General features: G+C 42.7%; 1 protein-coding gene across 1 annotated transcript in view; it reads right to left on the bottom strand.

The window, feature by feature from the left end:
• The window catches only part of LOC134356972 (thioredoxin reductase 1, cytoplasmic-like), a 67,579-nt gene that overhangs the window by 37,321 nt on the left and 7,600 nt on the right, over positions 1-22,658 (bottom strand). The window contains exons 4-9 of the mRNA XM_063068256.1: positions 10,850-10,954; positions 7,458-7,530; positions 6,945-7,064; positions 6,356-6,498; positions 5,477-5,592; positions 255-480 (exon numbers count right to left, since the gene is read on the bottom strand). Coding sequence (XP_062924326.1) covers positions 255-480; positions 5,477-5,592; positions 6,356-6,498; positions 6,945-7,064; positions 7,458-7,530; positions 10,850-10,954 — 783 coding nt within the window. The remainder of the gene's footprint in view (positions 1-254; positions 481-5,476; positions 5,593-6,355; positions 6,499-6,944; positions 7,065-7,457; positions 7,531-10,849; positions 10,955-22,658) is intronic.

The raw sequence follows: 22,658 nt of genomic DNA, 5'->3' as shown, positions 1-22,658 counted from the left end.
GTTTGAACTAACATTCCTCTCAAGTGTGGCCCAACTTGAGTACTTCCAATATTTTCATTTCAGATCTGCAGCACCCGTAGGAATTTAACAAAAAATATTTAAAACCTGATTCTGATGTTGCAAACATCAGATTTGTGCAGAAGTCCCTCCCTCAAATTAACTATACAATCTAGAGTTAGAATATACTGTACTGCATCTCCTGATTGTAGTATTGCGTTACAAATAGGAAAATGCTAACGGGTTTGTGACATTACCTTAGTCGGTACATATTTCTTCAGAAATTTCACTCCGTGACTTTCCATATGCTCTCCTACTTTCTCTGCCATTTCCTGGTCAAATCCTCGCAGGAGAATTGAGCGCACCATGACAGTCACATCCAATCCCAGGCCAGCAAGGAATCCTGCACATTCCAGTGCGACATACGAAGCACCCACAACCAGAGTCTTCCCTGGGCAATAAGGCAGTGAAAAGAGATCGTCACTGTGGAAACAAAAATAAGCAAAGCAAATGAGAATCAATAATTTGCTTTAATGTCCTCTCCCTTCTTGTACAATTGTTATTCAAATTTGGGCATGAAGTAATTATTATGCACATTGGCTAATCTTCAACATCCATCTGGAAAGGCACATTCCTTCTGCTTTAATTCACCACCCCATTCTAACCTTTGCCTGTGGCACCATGTTTAAGTTGCAATAAGGCTCAGTATAGGTTTTAAACACTAGATTCTGTCGATGTTGGAAACCTTGAGCAACACGCAAGATGCTGGAGGAACTCAGATCAGGCAGCATCTATCGCTAAGACAGTTGATGTTTCAGGCTGAGACCCATGAATAGGGTCTCATCAGATGCAACTTGAAGCAAGTCTGAACACTACCACACCATTTGTCTGATCACGTTGCTGCATCCCAGACTGACTGAATTCCACAATTTTTGTTCATTCTTTGTATTAGTTCTGGACACTTGCCCATTACTGTATTAGCCCAGTTTTAATTATTTATATTGTCCCAGAGGCTCATTATTACACACACAGGCAATGCAGCTTACTGCACTAGCAACTACTCTGTTAACCCTTACGAACACATCGCAGAGATATTTCTTGTTCTACCCATTCCTCCCCCTGTTCATTCCTACTGAAAAAATAATCAGCTTTCCTCTTTCTCAACTCTGACAGAGCCCCAAACCTGAAATGTTACCCACTTCACTTTGAGGATGCCAGAACCTGCAAACCATTTCATGGATTTTCTATATTTTATTTCAGAATCTGCAGTTTTGATTTTTCATTTCCTTTTGCTGTTGAACATGATAATAAAAATAAGTAACAAAACAAGATAAAGGTAACATAGTTCACTTTTCAAGTAATTTCAAATAATGACGCAGCCTACAGAGAAGTCACCACCCTGACACAGTGTCAAGAAAGCAATCTCTCCCTCAATCGCAAAACTAAGCAGCTGGTTGTGGACTACAGGAGGAATGAATGACATCAATGGTTGTGGGGTTGAGAGGGTGAACAGCTTTAAGTTCCTCAGCATAATCACCGAGGATCTCATGTGGTCTGTACATACCAGCTGTGTGGTGCAAAAGGCACAACAGCACCTCATTTACCCCAGACGGTTAAGGAAGCTTGGTATGGGCCCCCAACTCCTAAGAACTTTCTACAGGGGCACAAATGAGAGCATCCTGACTGGCTGCATCACTGCCTGGTATGGGGACTGTACTTCCCTCAATCGCAGGACTCTGCAGAGAGTGGTGCGGACAGCCCAGCACATCTGTAGTTGTGAACTTCCCAGTATTCAGGACATTTATAATGACAGGTGCGTAAAAGGGGCCCGAAGGATCATTGGGGACCCGAGTCACCCCAACCACAAACTGTTCCAGCTGCTACCATCCAGGAAACGGTACCACAGCATAAAAGCCAGGATCAGGCTCTGGGACAGCTTCTTCCAACAGGCCATCAGACTGATTAATTCATGCTGATACAATTGTATTTCTATGCTATATTGACTGTCTTGTTGCATATTACTATAAATTGCACATTTAGACAGACATAATGTAAAGATTTTTACTCCTCAAAGTATATGAAGGACGTAAGTAATAAAGTCAATTCAATTCAAGTTTTTAAAAAAAAACAAACATGCTTTATGCTCACCACAAATCTCAGCTACTATGTACCTTACACGCTTAGCATCTATGCATAAGTGTAGTTGATGAGTGCTGATTTCTCATAGCTAACTTGAGAAATTTTATATCAGATATTGCAGATGATCAGCAAGCTCTACATGTCCAGGAGGAGAGCAATGAGAAAGTCTGCAGATGCTGAAAATCCAAGCAACACACAAAATGCTGGAGGAACTCAGCAGGCCAGGCAGCATCTATGGAAAGGCGTACAGTCAATGTTTCAGGCCGAGACCCTTCAGCAGGAATGGAGAAAAAAGAAAGATGAAGAGTAGAGTTAAAAGGTGGGGGGAGAGAAGGGAGAAACACAGGTGGTAGGTGAAACTGGGGTGGGGGGGGTGGAAGAGTGAAGTAAAGAGCTGGGAAGTTGATTGGTGAAAGAGTGAAAGAGATACAGGGCTGGAGAAGGGGGATTCTAACAGGAGAGGACAGAAGGCCATGGAAGATAGAAAAGGGGCAGGAGCACCAGAGGAAGGCGATGGGTGGGCAAGGAGATGAGGTGAGAGGGGGGAAAAGGGGATGAAGAATGATGAAGGAGGGGTCAGGGAATGGCATTACTGAAAGTTCAAGAAATGGATGCTCATGCCATCAGGTTGGAGGCTACCCAGACAGAATACAAGGTGTAGTTCCTCCAAGCTGAGTGTGACCTCATGACAGTAGACACATTAGAATGTGAATGGGAGGTGGAATTAAAATGGGTGGTTACTGGGAGATCCTGCTTTATCTGGCGGACGGAACATGGGTGTTCAGTGAAGTGCTCTCCCAATCTACATCAGGTCTTACTGATATATTGTCTGCCAGTAGCCACCCATTTTAATTCCACTTCCCATTCCAATATGTCAATCCATGGCTTCCTCTACTGTTGCGATGAAACCACACTCAGGTTGGAGAAACAACACCTTATATTCCGTCTGGGTAGCCTCCAACCTGATGGATGGCATGAACATCGATTTCTCAAACTTAAAGTAATGGTGTCCCCTCCCCACCATTCTCCATCCCTTTACCCCCTCTCACCTCATCTCCTTGCCTGCCCATCCCCTCTGGTGCTTCTGCCCCCTTTTCTTTCTTCTATGGCCTCTGTTCTCTCCTATTAGATTCCCCCTTTTCCAGCCTTGTACCTCTTTCAATCAACTTCCCAGCTCTTTACTTCACCCCTCCCACTCCCAGTTTCATCTATCACCTTGTTTCTCCCTCCCCTACCTTTTAACTCTACTCATCCTTTTTTCTCTCCAGTCTTGCTGAAGGGTCTCGGCCTGAAATGTTGACTGTACTCTTTTCTATAGATACTGCCCGGCCTGCTGAGTTCCTCCAGCATTTTGTGGGTGTTGCAAAGAGAGAACACTTCCTCAACACAAGGAGATTGTGAAGAGATGTGTAATCAACTGACTAAACATCTGGCAGAGGGAGCACACAGGAAAGTTTAAACTCGAAATCATTTTGTTAAAGAGTTGTTTGAGCTGAGATGTTGTAATGCCAGCCATTTAGTCAGATCAAGGTCAATTTACATCGTAATGCATGTTCCTATCATACAAAACCACTAGATCCAACTGAGGGAGACAAACATTTTCAAGGAGGACAGAGACTGCAGGACTCTGATCTAGACATCCACGCAAGATTCACAAAAGGCTGATATTACAAGCAAGGTATTTCAGGAGCCTGAAGGCCCACACTCAACATTTCAGAAACAGCTTCTACCCCTCTGCTACCAGATTTCTGAATGGACAACGAACTGATGAATGTAGCTTCACTATCTAGCCCTTTTTGCGCTATTTATTTTTTAAGTGCACTGTATATTTCGTATTGTAATTTATGGTATATTTTATGTATTGCACTGTATTGCTGCCACAGTACAACAAAGCTCACTTTATTTTGCAATACAATGCAGATTTGGCACTTCCAGCAAGCTCCGACAACCCTAATTTAACCCTACTAGATCACAGGACAACTTACAATAACCAATTAACCTACTTGATACGTCCTTTGGACTGTGGAAGGAAGCAAGAGTACTCCGGCGTAGTAAGAATCCTAAAATGTCAATCAGAGAGCACAAGCAAAAATTGCTGGGATCAAATGTATGAATGTGTGGGGTAAAGGGTGACCAAGATATGGTCTCTGCAGACCTGAGCCTGTAGTGTCCAGGTCAACCTGGACAAAGGATCGACCAAGGTAGGGGTGGAGAGAAGTGACCAGGGTATAAGAGAATGTGCACACTGGTGGCAAGGTTTCTTGGATGTGGGCTCACCACAGGTTAGGTTGCAATTGACGCTGTGGACCTATTGGAACAGGAAGCTGCAGTTAAACAGGCTTAGTGTGCTTCTGAGACAAGTACCACTTTTTGTAACTTGGCAATAAAATGTGTTGTGTGCAGCATTGTGTGTGCATGCCTTATTTCTATCAGATCTGCGAACAGTCCTTAACTTTTGGCTCAACACCAGGGAAAACCAAACAGTCCATAGGAAGGTGCCTATCCCAAGTTACACTACCGATGTCAGTAATAATAAACCTGATTCTGATTCTAAATTAAGAGAGCCACAGAATGTACAGCATTCAAATCCCCTTGGATAAAAACAGGAAGGTCATGTTTCAGTTATCAACAAACAAGCTACTGGACTAAGCAACAACTGTGGGAGCAAAGAAACTACTGATGCTTCAGATCAAAGCCCTGCATCAGGATTTATGGTTCAGGGAGGACATCTAGATACAAAAACAATATTAAAGGATGTTAATACATTGGAAACAATGCAAATGCTTTACTAGACTAATACCTGGCTTGGCTGAGATGTCTTGTAGGAAAAGTTGAATGGGCTAGTCAATTGGAATTTAAAGGAGTGAGGAGACTAGGTAAAGCATACAAAATCTGGGCATGCCTCAATAATGATGTGGAGAGGACATTTCCTCTCATGGGGGAACACAGAACAAGGATCATTGATTATAAACAAAGTCACTTAATTAAGAGACAAGGTGAAATATTTTCTTGGATTCTTTGGAGTGTTCCCCCCTCAAAAGGGAGCAGTGTTCAATTTGTTTTTGAAGACAGGGAAACACATAATAATCAAAGGAATTAAGTTACTGCAGGCAAATGCAAAATTCCATTTCCTGTGATCTCATTACAGGTAGAACAGGCTTGAACCTGCTTCAATTCACGCTCAGAATTAAAGGATTTTCTTATCAACCTTGCTCAGAGATACTGACCATCCTAATATTTTGGTTCCACAGATGATGATCAACAGCATAATTAGGTTTTATATCACAGTTACACAGCACAGGGGAAAAACTAGTCCATGGCAATATTTATCGTCCCACACCTGGTTATGCAGTATTCTTTATCTCCTGGTATATTTAAATAACGCGGTCTTTCGCCTGTTGCAATGATGAATCTTTCTGCTGAATGGAAGGTCACTTTGCCCCGTTTGCTTGTTGCCTGGGGGCAGGAGGAGAAAGGGGAAAAATACTTAAAACTTTCCTGTTCAATAAAGTCTGGCAGCTTCCATGAAATGGACAATCGACATTTGACACAACTCCAAACCTACATGCGATTAACACTTATTTACCTCAATTCAGAGCCGATTAAGGATAACAAATGCTGACTTTGCCAACAAAATTCACATCCAATAAACAAGATTCTATAATAAAAACACTGACCCAGTGATAATGAAGCTGCAATAGTTCCCATGTCAGTATAGTATGTGACTTCAAAGGAAATTACACATCGATGTAAGAGGCCATTCTGCATATTGGTGGCCAGAACAAAGATAATAGAAACTTGTTTTGTAACTTCAAAACATTAAACCAATTCAAAATGTAAGTCCAACTTCAAGTTTACTTTAGGTAAGGCATGCAGGTATCACAGGGTAGTGTGACAACGCATGCAATTCATGTTTTGCAGCTTCATTGTCACTGGGTTGGTGTTTTTATTTTTGCATCTTGGATGTTTACTGGATGTGAATATAAATAATGGCAAATTTAAAAAGTACCCAAATAAGCACTTGAAATGCCATGACTTTCAAAGACTGAGGGATAAGTGACTTATTTCTGGATTATAAATTTATAACAACAAAGACCATTTGGGTCAAATACTCTGAAGCCGCAATATTTCTGTAATACTGCAGACGACGGACCTGAACACAAAGCAGAGGGTCATAGTATTTCTGAAAAACAGTTACATGTAATAATATGTATTGTACCTTTATCTTATGTGGTTCCACAAACTCAGCATAGGAGTTAATGTAAGTTATTTTCTTATCCCGTAGAGCCACTCTGTAACCCCAGTTCAAAGAGCCAATATAGTTCTGGATTGCTTCTTTCATTTTGGTCCAGTTGTGCTCAACTGTAATTCATAAACAAAAATTCCTCAACTTTGATCATGAAGTTTTAATATCCTCATCTAACAGCATTCACCTACCATTTTTCCCTCTTTAATGTTTAAATAAAAAGGTCAAGTATTTTAAAATGTAGTTCTACTCTTAGAAAAAAAATTCAAAAGGGAAAGTGACACTTACATAAGGGATAAAAGCAATTTTACTCACCACCTTCTAAAAAGACAACATGGCTACTTGGTTAAATTAAAAGATTAGCAACCAAATGGGCCAAAAGCCATAAACTCCATTAATTCTACAACTGCATGGAAAAACTGACCTGAACACAGCCTTGTTTAACCAACTTTTTCGACTCAATTAATTTAATACTACTCCACCAGTTATTAGATTTGTCTCATGTGAGTATTTCAACACATCAAACTCAAAATGAAACAGTTAAATTACTTAAAAATCTTACCTGCATCTCCAAACTCCCAGCCAAACTTGTGAGAATCCTTTAAGCTTTGCCCTAGGATAGCTGCCTGGTGCATCAGCTTCTTTGGAATGCACCCTACATTTACACATGTACCACCAAGACCTCCAAAAGAAAGGAGATACATTAAGACTTAAGAACCACCAAAATGGAGTATGGCATTGTGGAGGGCGCTACAACCAATCTCAAATATTAAAACAGAAAAAGCTGTAGCATACACACAGATCTTTTAATTTTCAAATATCTCCTTCATTGACTATTCATTCACAACTCAGATATTTAAGTCTGGTATGTGTTGCAGTATGATACAAAGCTGGGCAAGTGCTCTGATTTTGAGAATGGCAGAAATATATGACTGGCATTCATGTCAGATTCTATCAGAACAAGTACCATATTTAGGAAAAGACTAAACCCAAGTTCAAATGTAGAAGCAAAGCAAGCCCAAACACATATGCAAATCCATTAACGTTTTAGTTAGGGGAAAGCATAGAAACATACCCCAGGATGTTCCCAAAGGTGTTGGCACAACATAATCAAACACCAAGACTTTCCTTCCAAAGTTGGCAGCCTCCTGTAAACAACGTCAGAGAGTAAAGATTCATCCCAACAGACAGAACTGGCAGCCTCAGTCAAGGTAAACTTACCAAAATAGGAATATTCAGATAGACAAAAAGATTAGAAAAAACTGCCAAGGATACATGCATATGAGCTGAACAAAAGCAATGCTCCATAACTCCTCAACCTTCCCTGAGCTTGTATCTGGGAAAGATGGAGGAGACTAGCAAGACCTTGTGAACACTGCGAGAGCTGGTGAAGACCAGCTCTGTGTTCTTTGGTCCTACAGAAGGTCAGAATTGATGTAGAAATGGAGAGTCAATATTCCAACATAATGCAGGGAAATTCTACCTAAGTATCTACTGCTATCTATACAGCTGCTCTGCACGAGTCTGGCTTTTACTCAAAGATTAGAAATCAGTGGTTTTCTTCCAAATCACTGACCAGATCGGGATCCAGCTCAAACAGTGCTAATCTTGCACAGTGGAGCCTACCTTGCCATGGGGCAGAAATCAGTTTCAGCTTTAATTAAGGGGAACTCAACCTTACTTCAGCTGCCACCAGAGACAAGGCATCTATATACCACCAGGAAAATTCTACACTATCATTGCTGCCAAGTGCTGTTCAACATCGAGGAGCACTGATAAGCCGTTATAATAGTTTTTCTTTTTATATTTGTCATATCAGACTTCATGGAGTCTGAAGTTAATGTTGAGGATTCCTTTTTTCCTTTATTTCACTGTAATGTGCCTTCTGATAGGTATAACTGTAAGGGAAGGTACGATTGTGTGAGTATGACTATGTCGGGCTAGTGGATGGTTTGGCTGCTGGGCAGCTTTTTCAATATGGACACCAGCCCCCTGATGTTTGAGAGGACTACTTTGCAAGGTCGACTGTGTCAGCTATGAATTTGTCATGTCCAAGTTTGATGCCAGGTGGCCTGTCTAGTTTTATTCCTTCTGATTAAATGTATTGTTAGTGGCTTGCTAGACACTTCACAGGGCACTGAAGAGTCAACATCTGGCAATTTGGAGTAACATGTAGGTCAGAAAAGGAAAGACTGTCAGATTTTATTCCTTGGAGAACACTGGTAACTTAGAAGGGTTTTAAATGCCAATCCTGCAGTTTTTACGTTCATTAGGATGCTTTCCCCCAAATTACAGATTAAATTGAAAAAGGTACATGTAGATCTCTTAATAGATAGGCAGTTTAACCACTGCACCACCACGGTACTCCTAATTGATTTACATCTTGCCTTAAATTCAGTCAAAGAAATTTTGAAGCATCTTAATGAAGACGAAAAAGGTCAGTTTAGAAGGAATTTTGGAACTCAGAACCTAGGCTGGAGACACAGTGAATACAGGAAATTGATTAAGTGGAGAATCACAGAGACAGGGCGAGGCCAAGAATTTGTAAAATGTATGAAGTGTACTGGATTAAAATATGAGGTAATGGGCAACAGGACTTTGTATAATTTAGAAAACATGCATCGACTCAGATGTATACATTTAGGAAATGAGGATATTTGAATCATTGTATCCAACAGCTAACAAAAGTCTCAGCAGCAGGGTATTGTTATCAAGACTAGATACTCAGTGATGGTGCTTATTGGTTCCTTAAGTAATCATATTAATCGATTGTTATTGCTCAACATTTCTAGGACCAACAGATAACGCACGTTTCTGACTAGTATGGTATTACATATCCAGTTGTCAGCCTTGGCACCATTCACCCATGAAACTAACTTATACCCACTCAAGTGTGAGCATGAGAATTACAGCCCCTACATTCTCAACTGGGCAGGAAAGATCTCACAGCAAAAAGATAGTTACCTTAATCTCTAGTCTGCAACAAAAATAGTGCCCTGGAAACACTGGTTATGGCAGAAAACATCTGAAAAAATGTCACACACAAAAAATGCTGGTGAACAAAGCAGGCCAGGCAGCATCTCTAGGAAGAGGTACAGTCGACGTTTCGGGTCGAGACCCTTCGTCAGGACTAACTGAAAGAAGAGATAGTAAGAGATTTGAAAGTGGGAGGGGGAGGGGGAGGGGGAGATCCAAAATGATAGGAGAAGACAGGAGGGGGAGGGATGGAGCCAAGAGCTGGACAGGTGATTGGCAAAAGGGATATGAGAGGATCATGGGACAGGAGGTCCAAGGAGAAGGAAAAGGGTAAGGTGGGGAAAAACCCAGAGGATGGGCAAGGGGTATAGTGAGAGGGACAGAGGGAGAAAAAAACGAGAAAAAAAATAATAAATAAGGGATGGGGTATGAAGGGGAGGTGGGGCATTAACAGAAGTTAGAGAAGTCAATATTCATGCCATCAGGTTGGAGGCTACCCAGACGGAATATAAGGTGTTGTTCCTCCAACCTGAGTGTGGCTTCATCTTGACAGTAGAGCAGGCAGTGGATAGACATATCAGAATGGGAATGGGACGTGGAATTAAAATGTGTGGCCACTGGGAGATCCTGCTTTCTCTGGCGGACGGAGCGTAGGTGTTCAGCAAAATGATCTCCCAGTCTGCGTCGAGTCTCGCCATTATATAGAAGGCTGCATCGGAAGCACCGGACGCAGTATATCACCCCAGCCGACTCACAGGTGAAGTGTCGCCTCACCTGGAAGGACTGTCTGGGGCCCTGAATGGTGGTGAGGGAGGAAGTGTAAGGGCATGTGTAGCACTTGTTCCCTTACAAGGATAAGTGCCGGGAGGGAGATCGGTGGGAAGGGATGGGGGGACAAGTGGACAAGGGAGTCGCATAGGGAGCGATCCCTGCGAAAGGCGGGGGGGGGGGAGAAGATATGCTTAGTGGTGAGATCCCGTTGGGAGGTAGCAGAAGTTACGGAGAATTATATGTTGGATCCGGAGGCTGGTGGGGTGGTAGGTGAGGATAAGGGGAACCCTATTCCTAATGGGGTGGCAGGAGGATGGGGTGAGAGCAGATGTGCGTGAAATGGGAGAGATGCGTTTGTGAGCAGAGTTGACAGTGGGGGAAGGGAAGCCCCTTTCTTTTAAAAAAAAGGAGGATATCTCCTTCGTTTAGTGAAAAAAATGTAAGCATTTCAGGTTAACCTTGTATTACTTACTCTACCTAGGTACAGGACAGGTAATGTTCACTGATTTGTTTGTTAAACTTGGACTGATGACACATGATAAGGGACACTGAATTCAACAAGCGTCATTTACAAAAAATAAATCATATTAATTGTATGCATGGAACTGAGCTGCTAACAGTCTCTGTGGGGTTAAAGTAATGCTTTCGAGTTTCTATAGCAATACAACAGATAAACCTTATCAGATTGCATTCTCACTATATAAGAGACAAACACAGTACCTTTGAGGCGGCAAGTCCTCCAGAACCACCACCAATGACTATGAGATCATAATCATACATTTCACCCCCATCCAAGAGTCTCTTCAACAAGCCATCTTCATTAGCCTGCAGAAAACAAAATTGTATTTTGTGTGACCTTGTTAGTTTATAGTCTACAACATCAACAGAAGCTCACCACAGGCTGTGGCTACAAATAGGATCTTAAACAATTCTGGCATGTACCTAGTACTTTGGTTTGTCATTTCTTTTCTCAGTGTATTAGACAACAGGAATTTTTCACCCCAATATAGTCAGAGGCTGGAATATCAAGATACCAGAATTACTAAAATAAATAAATATCATATACATACACATATATCTATGTGTACATAACTATATCTCAGCCCAAAACACTGCCCATACTCTTTCCCATAGATGCTGCATGCCCAGCTGAGTTCAAGCATTTTGTGTGTGGCTTTATTTTATTTTGTACTGCTTTACTTTGTAATACCTCAATGCACTGTGCAAGTGACTGCACTGTATGAACAGTGTGCAAGATGAGCTTTTCCACTATCTCAGTACATTTGACAATAAACCATTTAAAAGGTACACTGAGAATGCAGACTTGTAATGTCAGTGTTTTGTATGTTTGACCTTCCAAATAATTTTATAACCAACTTAGTAAATTCCAGCTACTATCTGCAAGAAGTTTGTACATTCTCCCCGTGGGTTTCCTCCAGGTGCTCAGGTTTCCTTCTACTATCCAAAGACATACCAATTAAAAGGTCAATTGGTCACTGTAAATTGTCCCATGATCAGGCTAGGAGTAAACTGGGATTGCTGGGCAGCGCAGCTTGAAGTACAGGAAGGGCCTATTCCACACTACATCGCAATAAATAATTATAAAGATTACAATGAAATCAGAAGTGCTTTTTCATCTTTTCCCCTTGAATTTCAAACATCTCAATGGATGGGGCTCTGCCCTGTTCAAGCTGTAACTGCTCTTTTTATTGAGTAACATCATGGATCACAACACTTACTACCCCTCCAAGACCAAAAAGTGAATACTGAATGATGACAAAACAGGGGGACATGGTCAAGGGGATCTCAGAGATAAGCACGGTGGGTTTGTGGAACTGTGGATTACAGTGATGTACCACCAGAACAGAGCACAGACACTTTGTATAGCCTTTCTATGTGTGAAAGTTCACCAAGGCAACAGTAAAGATGACAGAGATATGGCGCAGACATAGTGTAGTTACTTAGGCTGTCCAATATGATCAGAAATTAAGGGAGCTAGGGCTTTACTCTTTGGAGAGGAGGATGAGAGGAGACATGATACAGGTGCACAAGATAACAGGAATAGATAGAGTGGATAGCCAGCACCTCTTCCCCAGGGCACCACTGCTCAATACAAGAGGACATGGCTTTAAGGTAAGGGGTGGGAAGTTCAAGGGGGATATTAAAGGAAGGTTTTTCACTCAGAGAGTGGTTGGTGCATGGAATGCACTGCCTGAGTCAGTGGTGGAGGCAGATACACTAGTGAAGTTTAAGAGACTACTAGACAGGTATATGGAGGAATTTAAGGTGGGGGCTTATATGGGAGGCAGGGTTTGAGGGTTGGCACAACATTGTGGGCCGAAGGGCCTGTGCTGTGCTGTACTATTCTATGTTCTATGAACCAAGGTCACCGAGCATACTCAGACAAGATTAAGATGCAAATAACACTTACTATTGGACAGTTATTTTCACTAATTTTCAAAAATGTTATTGACCTATAATAGGTTAATAACATCTAAGTAGTAACGAGAATCCACTGTAATTAGGCCATCAATTATTTGGGCCAACTCTTGAAGAACTAAATTGTTAAAATGACTGGGATTCCCTTTGATTATTTGAGACAATGCCACTTAATTGGGACAGAATACTATTGGTGAACAACTTCTAAGTAGCCTCAGTCATATGCACCAACATGGCCATTAGACACACCATGCTTACAGCGATCAGTTTACATGCGAGTTCAAAAAGCAAAGATTTATGTCACTGATAGTTGGTGAGAAATGAGCAGCAAGACAACTCAGAACTGTTTTGCTCACTGCTGTATCAAGCATTCAGGCTCAGAGATGCCAGAAATAACCAAGACTGAAAATGAAATGATTTCACTACTTCAACAAGTTAGGAACTAAGAAGTAGTAAGGTATCTACAATCTTCTTGAATGATAAAAAAAAAATGAAGATTTGGAGGATCACTGGATCCTCTGCAGTTTGCTTATCGTCCAAATCGCTCTACGGAGGACGCAATATCCACCACACTGCACACAGTTCTCTCTCACTTGGACAACAAAGACACTTATGCCAGAATCCTGTACATTGATTTCAGTTCAGTGTTCAATACCATCATCCCGCAGAGACTAGTCGAGAAACTGTCGCTGCTTGGCCTTAGCACTGCCATGCGTCGCTGGATTCTGGATTTCTTGACAGAGACCACAGTCAGTCCGTGTTGGCAGGAACATCTCTGACTCCATCACACTGAGCACTGGGTCCCCACAAGGCTGTGTGCTTAGCCCATTGCTGTTTACACTGCTAACACATGACTGTGCAGCCAGATTCAAGGAGAACCTGATCATTAAATTTGCAGATGATACCCAGTAGTGGGGCTCATCAGCAAAAATGATGAAACTATGTACAGGGAGGAGATCAAACACCTAGAGAGCTGGTGCAGGGATAACAACTTGATGCTTAATGTCACCAAAACCAAGGAGATGAGCGGCGATTTCAGACGGTCTCAGCCTGAGCACACACCCCTCAGCATCAGCGGCTCCACAGTGGAGAGAGTGGAAAACATCAAGTTCTTTGGGGTGCAGATCTCAGACAATCTCACCTGGTCCAGGAACACCATTGGAACTGTGAAACAGACCCAGCAGAGATTGCACTTTCTGAGGAAGCTTAAACAAGCATCACTCCCCACTAACATCTTAACTACATTCTACAGAGGCGTGGTTGAGAGTGTGCTGACCTTTTGCATCACAACCTGGTACTCCAGCTGCAGTGCTGTCAACAAAAAAGCCTTGCAGAGGCTGGTTAGGGGAGCAGAGAAGGTTATTGGGGTCTCCCTATCTTCTGTCCAAGACCTTTCAGAGTCGATGCCTCCAGAAGACATGGTACGTCATTAAAGACCCCTCACACCCTCTCCATGAACTGTTTGTTCTTCTGCCATCAGGCAAATGTTACAGGAGCATCAAAACTAAAACCACAAGGCTACTAAACAGCTTTCTCCCACAGGCAGTCAGACTGCTAAATAGCTGCTCCACCTGACTCTGCTTTGGACACTTTTAACTTGCACTGGACACTTATAACTGATTTTAACTGACATGTGGTTGTTGTGTTTTACTATTTATGGTTATGTTTATTATTTAGTATTGCATTTGTTATGTTATGATTGCACTGCCCCTGAGAAACGCTGTCTCATTCTGCCCTGCAGAGCTGATGTATGGTTAGAATGACAATAAAGTTTCTTGAATCTTGAATCTTGAAATACAACCACTGATAGCATCCTATGAAGGCATTATCTTTACTAGGTATCTGTGCTGATTTTGGTCATTTACAATTAAAAGAACACAGCAAATGAATTCCTCCGTCAATAACTATGAGGAACTAATACACTTTTATAGTACTTAGAGGTATTGGTATAGTCTAATTTGTTTTGTACTTCATTTAAGTTGTTACTCAGCTGAACTGTAGCTAATTGAGGCATCTACTTAAATGGGACAACATACTGGTCCCAATTAACCATAATCCACTGTATTATGACTGGTGATGAGAATCAGAAGTACACAATGTTTCAATTGGATCAATATCTGTATACATCTAGTTAATTTCTGTTTTTAAAAAAAAAGCAATTTCTTTGTGCAAGCCCTACACAGTTTGGTGATAGGGGTCAGGCTGTTCTCCTTGTGCACAAGTAAATAATGTGTGATAACAGAACAAATGCAAGCTGTCAAGAGTCCAGTTAATTGGCAATGAGAGAACAAGGTGTTCGAGGAAAAGGAGAGCTGGTGTAATTACCGCTTAAATGGCATTTGGATGAGGACATGGATAGAAAAGGTTTAGAGGGATAGGAAGTCAAATGCAGCTAAATGAGGCAACTTCTCAGCATGAGTGATTGGGCTGAAGGGCCTGTTTTCAGGCTGTACAGTGCCATGTCACATGATCGAGCCTCCATGAGATTTCTTTATTACAAATTGCCCTTTCATTGATATTACATTAAGTTTCTTTTCTCTTCTGAATGTGTGAACAGTTATTTTCTGGTCATAGAGTCAGAGTACAGAGCACAGGTACTGACCCTCTGGCTCAGCTAGTCTGTGTCAAACTATTATTCTGCCTCGTCCTGTTGACCTGCACCTGGACCACAGCCCTCCATACCCCTCCCATCCAGGAATTTACCCAAACTTTACTTAAATATTAAAACTGAACTCTCATCCACCACTTCTGCTGCAAGCTCATTCCACACTCACCTTCCCTCAACTATTTTACTTTTTTCACACTTAACCTATGACCTCTAGTTCTAGTCTCACCCAACCTCAGTGGAAAAGGCCTGCTTGTATTTACCCTATCTACACCCCTCATAATTTTGTATACCTCTATCAAATCTCCCCTTGTTCTCCTAGGCTCTACAGAATGAAGTCCTAACTCATTGAACCCTTTCCCACAACTCAAATCCTGGCAACATCCTTGTAAATTCTCTGTACATATTCAGTAAGTAGGTGACTACAACTGCATACAATGCTTGAAATTAGGCCTCACCAATATCTTACAGAACTTTAACATCCCAACTCCTATACTCAATATTTTAATTTATGATGGCTAGTGTGATAAAAGCTCTCTTATGAGCCTTTTTACCTGTGACACCACTTTCAAGGAATTATGTATCCATATTCCCAGATCCCCGTTCTACTGCATTCCTCAGTGCCCTACTACTCACTGTAATTTCTACCCTGGTTGGTCCTCCCAAATTGCAGTATCTCACACTTGACTGCATTAAATTCCATCTGCCATTTTCAGCCCATTTTTCCAGCTGGTCCAGATCCTGCAAGCTTTGATAGTCTTCCTCACTGTCCACCATGCCCCCAATCTTGCTGTCACCTGCAAAACTGCTGCCTAGTTTACCGTATCATTCAGATCATTGATACAGATGACAAACAATGACCATAGCACTGATCCCTGCAGCAGCCACAGGCCTCCAGATAGAGAGGCAACTGTCTACTACCACTCTCTAGCTTCCCCACAAAGTCAATGATGAATCAAATTTAAAGGTCTCAGCCTAAAATGTCGACTGTTTACTCTTTTCCATACATGCTGTCTGGCCTACTGAGTTCCTCCAGCATCCTGTGCATTGCTTGGATTTCCACCACCTACCATGCACAAAGCTATCTCGATAATCCCTACCTTACCCACTACTGATGTCAGGCTCACCAGCCTATAATTTGCTGGTTTATTCTTAGAATCTTTCTTAAACAACAGAACAACATAAGCTATCTTTCAACCCTCCATTACATGGCCCATTGGCTAAGGGCCACTGCAATTTCTACACTAGCCACCCACAAATCCGAGGTCACACCTTGTCAGGCCCTTACACCCTCAGCTCAGTCACTGATACGAACTCAATGAACAGATTTAGATAACAGAAATATTCTCAGCAATGTAAGGCAATTGTGTTGCAACATAACTGGAGCTAAAATCAGAATCAGGTTTATTATCACCAACATGTCACAAAATTTGTTGTTTTGCTGCAGCACTACAGTACAAGATAAAAATAAAAATTAAATTGAGCGTTAGACATTGAGGGATACAGAGGCAGACGGGGAGGCGGGCAGACAGACAGGAAACAAAATGAAGTATGACTAAGTAATCAACTCTTAAGCAGTGGGTGAAAACCCATAAACATTCTAGTCAATGGGTAAAATTAAATGGCAAGAACCAACAGTAGGTAAAATAATCCAATTATTTCTTCAGCAGTTCGAACGGGATACAAATGCACAAGCGCGTGGAGGTCGACCAGTGAGAACAGCGGGAAAAGTTTAAAAGCAAGCAGAGTTGATAAGGTGACGGTTACTCCTTCAGCAGTTTGATTGGGGCACGACTGCGCAAGCACACGGAGGTCGGCCAGTGAGAACAGCAGGAAGAGTTTTAAAAGAAGACAGCTTTACAGAGCAGGCACCAGTGTAGAGGGAGACAGAGTAGGAAGGCTTTGGCTCAACGGGCTTCAGTGATAACGGGTCGAGGCGAAGTAGGTTATCTGTTTAGAATATAGACAGAAAGAATGTGTGTAAGGCCAGTTTTCTGTGTTCGGTATCAGATGTGGGAGGTCTTGGAAACTCCCAGCCTGCCACACCTGCACCAGGTGCGTCGAGCTGCAGCTCCTTAGGGATCAGGTCAGGGAACTAGAGATGCAGCTCGATGACCTTCATCTGGTCAGGGAGAGTGAGGAGGTGACAGAAAAGAGCTATAGGCAGGTGGTCACTCCAGGGCCTGGGGAGACAGACAAGTCAGTAACAGTCAGGAGAGGAAAGGGTAAGAAGCAGGTGCTAGAGTACCCCAGGGCTGTCCCCTCTTAACAATAAGTACTCCAAGTACTCCTGTTTGAGTGCTGTTTGGGGGGGGGGGAGAGAGAATGGCCTACCTGTGGGAAGCAACAGGGGCTTCACCTCTGGCACAGAGTCTGGCGCTGTGCCTCAGAAGGGTAGGGCAAGGAAGAGGATGGCAGCAGTGATAGGGGACTCTATAGTTAGGGGGTCAGACAGGCAACTCTGTGGACACAGGAAAGAAACGCAGATGGTAGTTTGCCTCCCAGGTGCCAGGGTCCAGGATGTTTCTGATCGTGTCCATGATATCTTGATATCTTGAAGTGGGAAGGAGAACAGCCAGAGGTCGTGGTACATTTTGGTACCAACAACATAGGCAGGAAAAGGGAGGAGGTCCTGAAAGCAGATCAAAGGGAGTTAGGAAGTTGAGAAGCAAGACCACAAAGGTAGTAATCTTGGGATTACTGCCTGTGCCACGTGACAGTGAGTATAGGAATAGAATGAGGTGGAGGATAAATGCGTGGCTGAGGAACTGGAGCAGGGGGCAGGGATTCAGATATCTGGATCATTGGGGCCTCACCTGGGGCAGGTGTGACCTGTACTAAAAGGACGGGTTGCACTTGAATCTGAGGAGGACCAATACCCTGGCAGGGAGGTTTGCAAAGCTATTGGGGAGAGTTTAAACTAGAATTGCTAGGGGTGGGAACCAAACTGAAGTGACAGAGAAAAGGGAGGTTGATTCACAAATAGAGAAAGCTTGGAGACAGTGCGAAAGGGAGGATAGGCGGATGACAGGGAAGAAACACACTCAGACCAATGGTTTGAGATGTGTCTATTTTAATGCGAAGAGTATTATGAATATAGTGGATGAGCTTAGAGCATGGATCACCACTTGGAGCTATGATTTTGTGGCTATCACAGAGACTTGGATGGCTGAGGGGTAGGAATGGTTACTTCAAATGCCAGGCTTTAGATGTTTCAGAAAGGATAGGGAGGGAGGCAAAAGAGGTGGGGGCATGGTACTGTTGATCAGAGATAGTGTCACGGCTGCAGAAAAGGAGGAAGTCATGGAAGTCTACGGAGTCTCTGTGGGTGGAAGTCAGGAATAGGAAGGGGTCAATAACTCTACTGGGTGTTTTTTTTTGAATAGACCACCCAATAGTAACAGGGACAACGAAGAGCAGATGGGGAAACAGATCCTGGAAAGGAGTAATAACAACAACAGGGTTGTTGTGGGAGATTTTAATTTCCCAAATATTGACTGGCCTTTCCCTAGAGTGAGGGGTTTAGATGGGGTGGAGTTTGTTAGATGTGTTCAGGAAGTTTTCTTAACACAATATGTAAATAAGCCTACAAAAGGAGAGGCTGTACTTGATCTGGTATTGGAAAATGAAGCTGGTCAGGTGTCAGATCTCTCAGTGAAAGCATTTTGGAGATAGTGATCACAATTCTATCTCCTTTACCATAGCATTGGAGAGGGATAGGGACAGACAAGTTAGGGAAATGTTTAATTGGAGTAAGGGGAAATATGAGGCTATCAGGCAGGAACTTGGAAGCATAAATTGGAAACAGATTTTCTCAGGGAAACGTTCGGAAGAAATGTGACACATGTTCAGCAGATATTTGCGTGGGGTTCTGTGTAGGTACCTTCCAATTAGACAGGGTAGCATACAGGAACCATGGTGTACAAAGGCTGTTGTAAATCTGGTCAAGAAGAAGAGCTTATGAAAGGTTAAAAAACTAGGTAATGATATGAGATTTAGATTATAAGGCTAGCAGGAAGAAGCTTAAGGAGAAAATTAGGAGAGCCAGAAGGGGCCATGAGAAGGCCTTGGCAGACAGGATTAAGGAAAACCACACGGCATTCTACAAGTATCTGAAGAGCAAGAGGATGAGACGTGAGAGAATAGGACCAATCAAGTGTGACAGTGAAAAAGTGTGTTTCGAACCGGAGCAGATGGCAGAGGTACTTAATGAATACTTTGCTTCAGTATTCACTACGGAAAAGGATCTTGGCGATTATAGGGATGACTTGCAGTGGACTGAAAAGCTTGAGCATGTAGATATTAAGGAAGAGGATGTGCTGCAGCTTTTGGGAAGCATCAAGTTGGATAAGTCACCGGGACAGGACGGGATGTACCCCAAGCTACTGTGGGAAGAACGGGAGGAGATTGCTGAGCCTCTGGCGATTATCTTTGCATCATCAATGAGGACGGGAGAGGTTCTAGAGGATTGGAGGGTTGCGGATGTTGTTCCCTTATTCAAGAACAGGAGTAGGGATAACCCATGAAATTATAGACCAGTGAGTCTTACTTCAGTAGTTGGTAAGTTGATGGAGGAGATCCTGAGAGCAGGATTTATGAACATTTGGAGAGGCATAATATGATTAGGAATAGTCAGCATGGCTTTGTCAAAGGCAGGTTGTGCCTTACAAGCCTGATAGAATTTTTTGAGGATGTGACTAAACACATTGATGAAGGTAGAGCACTGGATGTAGTGTATATGGATTTCAGCAAGGCAATTGATAAGGTACCCCATGCAAGGCTTATTGAGAAAGTAAGGAGACATGGGATCCAAGAGGACATTGCTTTGTGGATCCAGAACTGGCTTGCCCATAGAAGGCAAAGAGTGGTTGTAGACTGGTCATATTCTACATGGAGGCCGGTGACCAGAGGTGTGCCTGAGGGATCTGTTCTGGGACCCCTATTCTTTGATTTCTATAAATGACCAGGATGAGGAAGTGGAGGGATGGGTTTGTAAATATACTGATGACACAAAGGTTGGAGGTGTTGTGGGTAGTGTGGAGGGCTGTCAGAGGTTACAACAGGACATTGATAGGATGCAACACTGGGCTGAGAAGTGGCAGATGGAGTTCAACCCAGGTAAGTGTGAGGTGGTTCATTTTGGTAGGTCAAATATGATGGCAGAATATAGTATTAATGGCAAGACTCCTGGCAGCGTGGAGGATCAGAGGATCTTGCGGTCCGAGTCCGTAGGACACTCAAAGCTGCTGCGCAGGTTGTCTGTGTGGTTAAGGCAGCATATGGTGCATTGGCCTTCATCAATCGTAGGATTGAGTTTAAGAGCAGAGAGGTAATGTTGCAGCTATATAGGACCCTGGTCAGACCGCATTTGGAGTACTGTGCTCAATTCTGGTCGCCTCACTACAGGAAGGACGTGGAAACCATAGAAAGGGTGCAGAGGAGATTTACAAGGATGTTGCCTGGATTGGGGAGCATGCCTTATGAGAATAGGTTGAGTGAACTCGGCCTTTTCTCCTTGGAGCGACAGAGGATGAGATGTGACCTGATAGAGGTGTACAAGATAATGAGAGGCATTGATCGTGTGGATAATCAGAGGCTTTTTCCCAGGGGTGAAATGGCTAGCACGAGAGGACAGTTTTAAGGGGCTTGCAAGTTTTTTTTTTAAAAAACGCAGAGAGTAGTGAGTGCATGAAATGGGCTGCCGACGGTGGTGGAGGCAGAAATGATAGGGTCTTTTAAGAGACTCCTGGATGGATACATGGAGCTTATGAAAATAGAGGGCTATGGGCAGGCCTAGGTAGTTCTAAGATAAGGACATGTTTGCCACAGCTCCGAAGGGCCTGTATTGAGCTATAGGTTTTCTATGTTTCTAATCCAGCATTCTTGACTTCCCAGCCTGAAGATGGAGAAATGGGACTGACCGACTGCTCTATTTGAAGCTGGCATAAAGGCTGTAACAAGAGGCAACCAATATGGAGCAAAGATTAGTGTCCAATCCATGCAAGGTAATCAGCACTTGCACTCAATGGCCAGTTTATTCAGTACACCTGCTCATTACTGCAAATTTCTAATCAGCCAATCATATGGCAGTAACTCATTGCACGAAAGCATGCAGACATGGTCAAGAGATTCAGTTGTTCAGTCCAATCATCAGAATGGGGAAAAATTGTGATACAAGTAACTTTTACTGTGGAATGATTGTTGGTGCCAGACAAGGTGGTTTGAGTTTCAAAAACTGCTGATATTCAGGGATTTACATGTACATCCAATGAGCCGCAGTTCTGTCGGCGAAAATACATTTTTAATGAGAGAGGTCAGAGAATGGCCAAACTGGTTCAAGCTGACTGGAAAGTGATAGTAATTTTTTTAAATACTCATTACAACAGTGGTATGAAAAAGAGCATCCCAGAACACACATGTCGAACCTTGAAGTGGATGGGCTACAGCAAAAGACAATGAGCATACACTCAGTGACCACTTTGTTAGGTACAGGAGATACATTAATAAAGAGGCCACTGAATGTGAATATAAAAGCCTTCTATTGTGTTTCCTGCTGTCCCTCTTGGTAAGAATGGAAGAAATTCCGCAACAAAACATGACAAAGTAAGTATGGAGCCAGGAAGTAGCTGGAAAGAATACACTCTTACCAAATCACCACCCAAACTTGCCCAAGAAAAAAAATACTACAATGTTGCACCACAAACTTTCTCAACTCTTCACACAATTAGTTTTCAATGAAGCATGGTTAGATTCAAATTTGTCACCCAATTTAAATATTCTAAATGCAACATGGGTCAGAATGGCAGGCAAATTATGCGGTCCCATACATTTTCCTGGAAGTCTCTTATTAACCATTGAAATCAGGCCATTGCAATTTCCCTGTTCTGGGAGGAGATCAACTGTGTCAGCAACAGCATGGTAGCACAGTGGTTAGCACAAACACTTTTGTATGTACACACAAAATACTCTGCAGATGCTGGGGTCAAAGCAACACTCACAACACACTGGAGGAACTAAGCAGGTCAGGCAGCATCCATGGAAATGATCAATCAATGATTCGGGCCAGAACCCTTCATCAAATAATCTTTCCCAAGAGTGACCTGTAAGCTAGTGGAGGGAAGGAGTGCCTTACACCTCCTTTGATAGACTCAACTCCACCTCGCCAACAGAAGGGGAAAAAAAAAGAGGATATAGCTTTAAAGGCAAGAAGGAGATTTAAAGGAGATCTGAGGAGCAACGATTTCAGTGCAGAGAGTGGCTGATATCTGGAATAAGATGGCAGAGAAGGTGAAGGAATCAAACATTTGCTATATTAAACTGATACTTGAATGGGCAAAGAACAGAAGGAGAATGCAATCAACTGGGATTAGTGTAGACAGGCAAAACAGGCAGCTTGAAAGTGGTAGCCAAGGGGCACATTTCTGAGCATTTACTCTGATTTAGCACAGAAAAGATTAAGCCTAGAACTTGATCTGCAGGTTTCAC

The sequence above is a fragment of the Mobula hypostoma genome, chromosome 15 (genome assembly GCF_963921235.1).
Source record: "Mobula hypostoma chromosome 15, sMobHyp1.1, whole genome shotgun sequence".
NCBI classification, from domain to species: domain Eukaryota; kingdom Metazoa; phylum Chordata; class Chondrichthyes; order Myliobatiformes; family Myliobatidae; genus Mobula; species Mobula hypostoma.
The sequence above is the reverse complement of the archived record's forward strand: the minus strand, read 5'-3'. Positions and strand labels throughout refer to the sequence as shown.